The 11,738-nt window shown below is 46.5% G+C and overlaps 1 protein-coding gene across 1 annotated transcript; it reads left to right on the top strand.

Annotated features, from left to right (window-relative positions):
• Positions 1-6,900: 6,900 nt before the first annotated feature.
• On the top strand, positions 6,901-7,833 carry LOC310671281 (olfactory receptor 13H1-like; the record flags this gene model as incomplete). Its single annotated transcript, XM_083427025.1, has 1 exon — positions 6,901-7,833. The coding sequence occupies one exon, from the start codon at positions 6,901-6,903 to the stop codon at positions 7,831-7,833; it is 933 nt and encodes a 310-aa protein (XP_083283151.1).
• Positions 7,834-11,738: the final 3,905 nt, after the last annotated feature.

Here is an 11,738-nt window from a genome sequence, read left to right as displayed (position 1 = left end):
CAGGGTGCACGGTCTGCCACGGTCGATCTTGTCCGACAGGGGGCGACAGTTCATCTCGAACTTCTGGCAGAAGCTGATGGGTTTCCTGAACGTCAAGATCAACCTGGCGTCGGCGAGACACCCGCAGACCAACGGACAAGCGGAGCGCGTCAACGCCATCATGCAGCAGTACCTGAGATGCTATGCAAATCAGCAGCCGGCAACATGGGTGGACTACCTGCCGCTCGCTGAGTTCGCCTACAACAACACGAAGCACGTGTCCACGGGGGTGACACCGTTCTTCGCCAACAACGGGAGGCATCCCAGAACCTTCCCGGGATTAGAGAGACTGGGGGAGGGGGAGCCACAGGCAGCGGAAGTCTTAGCGTCAGAATTGCAGGAAGTTCACGAACAGCTTAGGAGGCAGTTAGAACTTGCAAAGCACGCATACAAACTGCAGGCTGACAAGCACAGAAGGGTCGGGGAGGACATACAGGTGGGAGACTGGGTGTGGTTAGCGGCCCAAGCAGTGCCGACCAGATCATTAGCGAAGAAGAAACTCGGACATAAGCAGCTAGGACCTTACCAAGTCGAGGCACAGATCATTCCAGTGGCCTTCCGGTTGACACTTCCGGAGGGATCCAGAATGCACCCAGTGTTCCATAGGTCAGTGCTCACGCCCTACAAAGCACCTCACCGATTTCAGGCGCAGGGCACGGCACCAGACCCGTATAGGGAAACGCCCCCAAGGAGGGAGTCGCCAAGAGGGTAGCCCATCAACCAGGTCACAGAGATTTTAGACTCGAGATGGGGGGAAGAGGAAGTAGAATATTTTCTCACCAGTGAAGGTACCCCGGCCAGCGCCAACCGTTGGGTGCCGGACTATGCCCTGGACGAGCCTCTTCTCAAAGAGGAATTTCATGCCTTGTTCCCACACAGGCCCATGCCAGCCGAGTATTTCGACGACTGGCTTTTCACACCCACGCTTTCAAACAGCACATTCCAGGGGTTCACCTCGGAAGAAGAACCGGCAATAGAAACACGTTCCCCGGAGGGATCGCCCTCGGGGTTTGCCTCAGACCGCTCGTTTTGGTGGGACGATCGACCAGAGGAGCGGTGGAGCAGGAGGTGGCTGGGGGGTCCTTGGCAGGCAACGGACCCAGAGGTGACAGAGGGAGAGATGGACATGGACGTGCTGGGGGAGGACGTTGGGTTCGAGCACGGCGGCACAGAGATGGAAGCAGAGGAAATCGAGGTCAGCGAGAGCACGGAGGACGAGCCGGACTTATCCGGCTGGATGCACGCCACGGGGGACGAACTGTATCCGCCATTCACCCCCACAACGACGGAGCACCCAGCACCCACACCTGAGGAAGGGGAGGGGGGAAGGGGGGGCTTCGAGGGGGGGATGGATGTCAGGGGTTCAGGAGCAGAGGCACAGGAGAGGGAGGAAATGGAGAGCGTAGGGGAGGAGTCCGAAGGAAATGTCAGCGATGACAGCAATCCAAGGTCTCTGAGTCTGTCCAGTGAATCAGAGGATTCACAAAAAGGGGCTCCCATGGTCAGGGCAAGGGGAGTACCCAGGGGGGCACTTCAGGGAGAAGGGGCCAGAGGGGACTCAGAGAGCAGCAGCTGGAAATCTGGACCAGCGTCCACACCGGAGGGAAGTAGGGGGGAGGAGTCCCAGGCATCGGGATCGGGCGGCGCGCTACCAGCATGAGGCAGGATTGACCACGCCTCCGTCAGGGAGCGAGGAAACGGTTAAGAGGAAGGTTAAACGCGCGCGCGCGCCAAGTTCAAATGTACAGGAAGGCGGCACAGTTGGCAGCCCGGGTAGGGAGCCAAGTCCTAAAGCCCGCCGAAGAGAGCGGGAGGAGTCAGGAGGGGCAACGTCTGCGTCAGAGGAGTCCAGGAGGGAGGAGACCCCGGGGGGCAGCAGGACCCAGAGGAGAAAGGAGAGAAGGGAGAGGTGGAGTAAGATTAGAGTCTTAAACTGGTGTACAGGGGGCGGAGATTCAGACGGAGCTTCGCCGGTCTAGACTCCAGACGTAGAGATGGGGGCGCTGAGGCTTGGAAATGGAAACTATTCTTCAATAAAGACTTTGATACTTTACTACCAGCTAGCGTTGGTCTTTTGTGAGCTGGGACCAGGAGCCAGCTCTGACAGCTGTGTTACTGGAAAGGCTGTAAAACCTTCATTTCCACGTTGTACAGAACACAGAAGCACCAAAGTGCTTGACATTGTGTACACTAACTTATGTGGACCCATGAATGTTCCTTCACTGGGAAAGAATAGATACATACTAATATTTGTTGATGATTTTTCAAAGTACTGTGTTGAATATTTCATCAAAGAAAAGAGTGAGACAGTGGACATGTTCCAGGACTACATTGCCATGGTCAAGAACAATGTTCCAAAGAGCTCCAGCTGTGTTAATGAGCCACAATGGAGGTGACTACTGCTCAAGTGAAATGCAGGCTCTCCTGGCCAAGTAAGGAATTGCACCCGTAACCACAATTCCCTACATGCCACAGCAGAACGCCATAGCAGAGAGAAAGTTTAGATCCATTATGGATATGACAAGATGCATGCTAAGAGATGCATCCTTGCCACAGAAGCTGTGGGCAGATGCGGCAAACACAGCAATTTATTTGCAGAACAGATTGCCAACCAAAGGTGCAGAGTGCTCACCATTTAAACTTTGGCTTGGGAAAGTTCCCATTTTGTCACACATATGTGTGTTCTGAAATCTGTGTTACTACCACGTCCCCAAAGAAGACAGACACAAGCTTGACTCCAGGGCACAAGCAGGTATCCTTGTGGGATATGCTTCTGGAGGCAAAGGATACAGAATCATGGACTTACAAACTGGTAAGACCATGCGCACCATGCAATTTATTTTGATGAACATGGCAAAGCTGGCACTAAGAACAGTGTTGTGGATTTTTCCAAGGAGTCAGAAAGGACTCAATAATTTGTATACTTCCCTTCTGAAACCCCACAAAGTACTAATCTGCCTTCCAGTGTTATAGCCCGCCCCTACAGGGGACACACCAGAAGACGCAGAGGACCAGACCCCTGGCGGCACCAGAGACGAAGAGGAGGACTCGGATGAGGACATGCCAGCATTGGAGGAGGATGAGGAAGCTGATGCAGTCACAGAACCAGAGGTCAGATGCTCATCCAGAACCAATAAAAGTGTCCCACCATTACGGCTGTCCTACTTCGCAGGGTCGGCGTTTCCACAGGAACCTTCCACTTGGGAAGAGATACAGGAGATGCCAGCTGCTGAAGCCAGTCTCTGGAGGAAGGCCACATAGGAGGAGATGGATGCACTGCATCAAAACAAGACCTGGACACTCACTGAGCTGCCTCCTGGTAAGAAGGCCATTGGCAGTAAATGGGTTTTCAAGGTTAAGAAGGGGTCAGAAGGAGAAGTGCAGTGCTACAAAGCTAGACTTGTAGCACAGGGATTTTCACAACGTTTTGGTGAAGACTACGATGAGGTTTTTGCACCAACCATGAGGTACAGCAGCGTAAGAATGCTTTTGAGCATTGCAGCCTCCAAGAAAATGAGGGTGAAACACATTGACATTGCTACTGCTTTTCTTCACGGACAGATTTCTGAGGAAATTTATATGAAACAGCCCCAAGGTTTTGTAAAACCACATGACGCACATTTAGTATGCAAACTGCAAAGGGGACTTTACAGACTTAAGCAGGCTGCTAGAACCTGGAACCAAAAGTTGCATAAAATGCTGGTGCAACTTGGGTACAAGCAAGGAAAGGGGAGGAGAGGTGTGGCCATCACCTGCCCCTCCAAGCTTAAGGGTATTTCTGTTAAAGGAATCCGGGGGTGTGGATCTTGTCCAAAGCCCAAGGCGGGGCTAGGGCCATGACACGGCCCCGTCATGAACACCTGGGGGAGCTCGAGTTGGTTTGCATCGACGGGGCTCCCCCCTTCTGGTGATTTACCCTTACCGGCAGCAGGCAGGAGTCAGATATAGTCAGGTCCATTCAATGCCTAAGCCAATTACCGCTCACATTCTATAATCAATAAAGTTGTGGCCTAAATTTGCCCAATAACATTAACCTAATATCTGTATCCTGGTGTGTTTTATTCCTCTAGATATTCCCCGGGGTCTAGACACACATGAACAGGCCCCTCTGCTTCATCCAACCAAGTCTCTGTTACACATGCCAGGTCAAGTCCTCCATCTACGATCAAGTCATGGATGGCAGTGGTCCTATGAATCATTGACCTGGCATTGCACAACAGCATCTTCAGGTCATGTGAGTATCTCTTGCTGATTCCAGTATTTGTCCAGACAAAACCATACCCAGAGCCAAGGATAGTCCTCAAATAACAACTAAACCTGCCTCCTTGGTAATGACATGAATGTGTGGGAAATAGTATAGTATGATGAATTTGCGAGCAGGATTTGAACTATAAATAACAGAAGGAATTAGAGATTATTGTATGGAGAGAGAGAGAGAGAGAGAGAGAAGACAGGGTGCAGCAAGGGGGAGAAATTAAAAACCCTGTGTGTTAAGTTGTGGGTGAACATATCAGACGACACAGTGATTCTTCAAACAGCTCTTGGTTATTCACAGGCCGGAACAGAACAGAACTGGTTCAGCCAGCCTGCTTATATAGAGCAACTATCTACAGTATTCCCCTGCTGGCACAGGGTGAGAACTTCAGGACATAACACTGTGGAAAACGGAAGGGGAAGTCAAATAAAAACTGAAGAAAAAACTATTTTGTTTTGGAGTGTATAGGTGACTTTTTTTTTTATTTAACAAAATACTATGACTCATGGAATGCTAAATGATAATACAAGAGCATAAATGTAACAGTGTGGGGAGTTGTAATCATGAAAGCTGATGGCAAGCAAAATATTTACAGGGTTGTTGTGAGGATCAAAGGAGGAGGCGGAGAACCATGTGCGCCACCTCAAGCCCCTTAGAGAAAAAAGGTGGGATGGTGCTCTCTTTTGTTCTTCTAGGTACTTATTTTTAAGGATTTATAAGGATGTTAGGATGCAGTGCATCAGTGATCCTGATCCAAAGTGGAGGAATCCCTAGAGTGAAGCAATAGCAAATTTGCTGCTCTCACACCAAAGGGACCTATCACTGTAGAAGTAATGGCTCGAGAGGGATTGAGACTGCTTTAGAAGACAGAACCTCTACTGTGTGATTTTCCTATATATGCAAGCTCAGCAGTGGTACAGATGGAAGGCTTTAATATAAAAAATGGAACAATATGGAAGAACAATATTTGCTAATTGAGGTAACACATTTGTTTGCTATCCTCTTCTCCAGTGTTCATTATATTAACTTCTTTGATCTTATTGGGGACAGATGAGTGATTTCAAAAAGACTTTTAAATTAGATCCATGTTGACACTCAAGTCCATAACAGACAGCTTAACCCCACGTTACTTCCATGTAAGTCTTTTTTTTTTATGAAAAAACAAAAACCATGAGAATAGAGTGAGGCCCTCCTACACTGGGAGCTTTAAACAGGGGGAGAAAACATTTGTCAAGTCTTGGTAAATCCCAGTTTTCATCTTATGGCACTGCTAGGATATCTTAGCCTCTTGGTACTCACCACTGTCTCTCTGAAATTACCACTGCAAGTATTTTGAGGCAGGAGGTTCATTTTTTTAAAAAAATCTGGTCTTTAAATCCTACAGATCTCAAAATGCAAGTTTAACATGAATGGGCTATGAGATCAGATCCAGATTCCCCACCACATGTTGAATGACATGGTAGTGTGAGAGATAACAGGGTGGGGGCAAAATCCTTCAGTTATAAACTTTGAAGGAATACCTGTTTCCAACTACAACTTTTGAATTAAGAGCCCTGAATTAAGAGCCCTCTGTGTAATAGGCTAAACTGCAGTCTGCAGATGGCCAACTTCTGCATCAGCAGATGGGGGCACTAGATTTTCCATGCAGCAGTCCAGGGATGAGCAGTATATTTCGCCCAAACCCCTGCAAACCAGGTCAGGGTCTCAATGAAAGTCAACATGACATGGTACCATAGTTAATTCCCAATGCTAACTTTTTGGTCATGACTGGGTGTTATATACAGCATATGAAAAGAGGTGCACTGTGAAAGTGCAAAATCTGTCTCATGAAAATTATTTTTGAGATCTGGTATAACACAATGACTAAGAATGAGATACACCAGTGCCTAGTTTGAATCTCAGCTCCACCATGAACTTGGGAAAGCCACATGATCTCTGCAATATGGGGAGTAATATTTTCCAGGCGGGGTGCCAACTTGAATAAAATATTGTGCAGGGGGCATGTAAGCCCCACCCCACATAACTGAACACAAAATGTCATGCATGCACACCATGAAGGGTGGCCATTTCAGATATTTTATTTGGGGGATGAAGGGATCTCAGCCCCTAGGAGCTGGCTCCCATGTTTACAGGATAGTTGCAAGGATACAACTACATTAGGGATGATGAGGGTGTGATCCTCCAGATGTTGCTGGACTCCAATTCCCATCATCGCTGATCATTGGCCATATGGGTCAGGCCCAGTGCTTTTTCTCTGGGGTACTCAAGGGAATGCAGTCCTGACACCTTTTATTCTAGAAGAAAAGAACTGGCTGGGCTTAATGAAATTTGGAGTCCAACAGCATTTGGAAGGCACAAGTTCTCCGCCCTTGAAGTAGATAATGTAGGTGAAGCTTTCAATTCTGTGGGGGAAACCTTTGTTTTGTCCATTTTGCCTACAATCATGTTGGAACCTACTAGCTGAGTTAGCTATTAGGAGTGTATTTGATTTATGATATGGTTGTGCACTCATTTTTTTGGTTTCTGATCTGCCTCATTCTAGCCTATAGGCATATCATAATATATCGTTTCTATTTCTGCCTCACAGATAATAGCTCTAGAAGACTATGAGAGATGAAAATGATACAATGGTAACCGAATTCATTTTGATAGGACTCTCAGATCACCCCAGAGCTCAGAAGGTCCTCTTCTGCCTACTTCTGGTTGTCTATTTCATTACCCTCTTTGGCAATGGTCTGATGGTGGTGGTAATTATTGCTGACTCACACCTCCACACTCCTATGTACTTCTTCCTCAGCAATCTCTCTTCAATAGATATTTTCTACATCTCCAGCAGTGTACCACAGATTTTAGTCAATTGCTTCATTGCTAGAGCTACCATTCCTGTTACAAATTGTTTGACCCAAATGTACTGTGGACTCTTCCTTGGGATGACCGAGTGCTTTCTTCTGGCTGTCATGGCATATGACCGTTTTGCTGCTGTGATTCATCCCCTTCATTACACCTTAATCATGAACAGTAGGCTCTGTATCAGTTTAGTAGCTTCATCCTGGATTATTGCTTTTCTGCTGGCTGTGGTCCCTGTGTTTTTCATACCAGTAAGCTTTTGTGGCCCTAATATCATCAATCATTTTTCTTGTGAAGCCCAGGCAGTCCTTAAATTGGGCTGTTCCAATGCCCGCATCAATGAGATCTTCTCAATTGCTCGGGCTATTCCAGTTCTTGTTGTTCCTTTTCTCTTCATCATGGTGACTTACATTCGCATTGGCCAGGCAGTGCTGAAAATCCGATCAGCACAAGGTCGAAGCAAAGCGTTCTCCACCTGTGGCTCCCACTTGATTGTGGTCAGTATATTCTATGGCTCAGCCATGTCCATGTATCTTCAGCCACATGGGAGACCCTCTTCTGATCGGGACAAGCTGATCTCTGTACTGTATGGGGCACTGACCCCTATGCTAAATCCCATGATTTACAGTTTGAGAAACAAAGATGTAAAGGGGGCTGTGTACAGATTGATTGGGAAGAATCCACCAGAATAAATATAACTGTTTTTGATGGAAGATTATCATGAAGTTTTTGTATATGCCAATGCTTCTTTCCTTCCTTTCTTCTAGTGTAGCCTTCTGTCCTGGCTCTTTAAATAAACTATTTCATGTTGGATCCGTATATTTTTGCATACCTGAATGAGACCTGAATCCCAAAGTCATAAGGCAAAATTCACTGAAAACCCTACCTACAAGCAGTGGGAGAGTCCTCTAAGTTTGATAGTCATTGAAAGCAATTAGAACTTATTTTCAGTTAAAAAGCAGAGAGCAAGGGGGAGAGCTACCTTACTTTATTATTTTTTAAATGACAAGGATGTGAACCCGCCACATGGAGCAAGCCGTTTGCACACGCTCTCTCTCCCCTCCAATCACAAGAGCCCAATGAAACTGTGTCTGAGGTTTTTGCCCAATCCCTGCTCACTTGCCACCCAGCAAATCTTTTACATGTTTTCCCCCTGCCACCAAGCAGGCCCTGCTCATGAGCAGAGGCTGGGTGATCTGTGGATCATCATTGTGACTTTCACTGTGCAATTAACAAGATAAGTGAGTCCCTGGCAGGGTGCTGCAGACCCCCTGGGTGTGTCTCCCAGGGGTCCCCAGGCCCCTAATTGGGAGCCATTGTTCTAGGGTGTTTTTTGCAGTCGTAGGGATTGTCCACACTTCCACTTGTCCCACTCCTAGAAACATAGGTGCTGGCTCTCTGGGTGCCTGAGCACAAAATTCCCCATGAAGAGGCCGGGCACCCACAAATTTTGTTGCCAGGGCCATATACGCTGCATGACACCCATGGCCCCAGGCACCTACAGTCATGTGGTCAAGTTGGCACTCCTGCCTAGAAAGCAAGGAGTCTGAATGGTTTTCCACATGACCCATGCTTTCTAGGTAAGGTCTGAGTGTTTTTCCTATTGTCCTCCTCATTTCCCATGGAAAACCCACTCTTTAGTGCTAATTCAGAGCAAACATCAATCCAGAGAAAATCTGAATTGCCTTTTGTTCCAATTGAGCACTAAAGCACAGTTTTCCCCAGAGGAAAGCAGTGGGACAAAAGGAGGGTGTGGATAAGTCCTTAGTCTGTGGAAGGACTACAGAACTCTGGTTCCCATCTTTTCAGCGTCTTGGTCCATGCATCTCTTAGCTCATACAGAAAGAGAAATTGGCAATATGATTAACCCCACCCAATGTGATTTCAAGTATTATCAGGTTCAAATGATGGTTTGCAAGTCAAGGATTCCTTCTTATTATAGGCTACAGGTTATATGGCATGATAGATTGCAGGCATATGTTCCTCTATGAACCACAGGCTGCCCCTTTATAGGCAAGGAGAGAGGTCAAACAGCAAAAATAGCCATTCCAAAATGCATGTAATTCAATGTGGGTGACAAATATGTGCTTCAGATATGGCACCACAATTTATAGGAGACACACATACACAAAAACAACAACATGAAGGCTAAAATGTGACAGTAATGTCATCTTTTTCCAATGAGAAAAATTGACCTTATGGACCTTAATTCTTACAAAGTTCCTATAAAATGATATTTCTGTCTTTCTCACATGCACACCAACAGTGGGATAGGGGTTCAAAAGCACTTTGAGTGATAGGTCTGAAATATATGTAAGTGCTGGAAATGTTTGTGCAATGCATGCACATTCCACATTCCAATTAAAGATGGCAACAAGGACAATTCCTGGGAGAAGTCTTGTATTTTCCCAGGTACAAAATATAGATCAGGCCATCAAAAAAAAAAGATATGTGCATATGAATCAATTGAAATCTATGGCCTCCAGCCTAAATGACTCTTTATTATGTTCTTAGAATCATAGAATCATAGAGTTGGAAGAGACCACAAGGGCCATCGAGTCCAACCCCCTGCCAAGCAGGAAACACCATCAGAGCACTCCTGACATATGGTTGTCAAGCCTCTGCTTAAAGACCTCCAAAGAAGGAGACTCCACCACACTCCTTGGCAGCAAATTCCACTGTCGAACAGCTCTTACTGTCAGGAAGTTCTTCCTAATGTTTAGGTGGAATCTTCTTTCTTGTAGTTTGGATCCATTGCTCCGTGTCCACTTCTCTGGAGCAGCAGAAAACAACCTTTCTCCCTCCTCTATGTGACATCCTTTTATATATTTGAACATGGCTATCATATCACCCCTTAACCTCCTCTTCTCCAGGCTAAACATGCCCAGCTCCCTTAGCCGTTCTTCATAAGGCATCGTTTCCAGGCCTTTGACCATTTTGGTTGCCCTCCTCTGGACACGTTCCAGTTTGTCAGTGTCCTTCTTGAACTGTGGTGCCCAGAACTGGACACAGTACTCCAGGTGAGGTCTGACCAGAGCAGAATACAGTGGCACTATTACTTCCCTTGATCTAGATGCTATACTCCTATTGATGCAGCCCAGAATTGCATTGGCTTTTTTAGCTGCCGCGTCACACTGTTGGCTCATGTCAAGTTTGTGGTCAACCAAGACTCCTAGATCCTTTTCACATGTACTGCTCTCAAGCCAGGTGTCACCCATCTTGTATTTGAGCCTCTCATTTTTTTTGCCCAAGTGCAATACTTTACATTTCTCCCTGTTAAAATTCATCTTGTTTGTTTTGGCCCAGTTCTCTAATCTGTCAAGGTCATTTTGAAGTGTGATCCTATCCTCTGGGGTGTTAGCCACCCCTCCCAGTTTGGTGTCATCTGCAAATTTGATCAGGATGCCCTTGAGTCCATCATCCAAGTCGTTGATAAAGATGTTGAATAAGACCGGGCCCAAGACAGAACCCTGTGGCACCCCACTAGTCACTCTTCTCCAGGATGAAGAGGAACCATTGATGAGCACCCTTTGGGTCCAGTCAGTCAGCCAGTTACAAATCCATTGAGTGGTTGCAGAGTCAAGACCGCATTTTACCAGCTTCTTTACAAGAATATCATGGGGCACCTTGTCAAATGCCTTGCTGAAATCAAGGTAGACTACATCCACTGCGTTCCCTTCATCTACCAGGCTTGTAATTCTGTCAAAAAACGAGATCAGGTTCGTCTGACATGACTTATTTTTCAGAAATCCATGCTGACTATTGGTGATCACAGCATTCCTTTCTAGGTGCTCACAGATTGTTTGCTTAATGATCTGCTCCAGAATCTTCCCTGGTATTGATGTCAGACTGACTGGGCGGTAATTATTTGGGTCCTCTCTTTTCCCCTTTTTGAAAATAGGGACAACACTTGCCCTCCTCCAGTCTGCCGGGACTTCGCCTGTTCTCCAGGAATTCTCAAAGATGACTGCCAGTGGTTCTGAGATCACATCTGCCAGTTCTTTTAATACTCTTGGATGCAGTTCATCTGGCCCTGGAGACTTGAATACATCTAAACTAGCCAAGTATTCTTGTACTATCTCCTTAGTTATTCTGGGCTGTGTTTTCTCTGCTGAATCATTTGCTCCAAATTCTTCAGGTCGGGCATTGTTTTCTTTATCAGAGAAGACTGAGGCAAAGAAGGCATTGAGGAGTTCAGCCCTTTCTGTGTCCCCTGTTTGCATTTCACCATCTTCTCCTCTGAGTGACCCCACTGTTTCTTTGTTCTTCCTTTTGCTACGAACATACCCATAAAAGCCTTTTTTGTTGCTTTTAACCTCTCTAGCAAGCCTGAGTTCATTCTGTGCTTTAGCTTTTCTGACTTTGTGTCTACACGTGCTGGCTATTTGTTTGAATTCCTCTTTGGTGGTTTCCCCCCTTTTCCATTTTTTGTACACATCCTTTTTTAATCTTAACTCAGTTAAAAGTTCTTTAGATAGCCACCCTGGCTTCTTTAGGCACCTTCCATGTTTCCGTCTCATTGGTATTGCCTGAAGTTGTGCTTTTACTATCTCCCTCTTAACAAACTCCCAGCCATCATGAACTCCCTTTCCTTTTA

Source organism: Podarcis tiliguerta, assembly GCF_965153285.1.
Source record: "Podarcis tiliguerta genome assembly, chromosome: 2".
Classification (NCBI taxonomy): domain Eukaryota; kingdom Metazoa; phylum Chordata; class Lepidosauria; order Squamata; family Lacertidae; genus Podarcis; species Podarcis tiliguerta.
The sequence above is the reverse complement of the archived record's forward strand: the minus strand, read 5'-3'. Positions and strand labels throughout refer to the sequence as shown.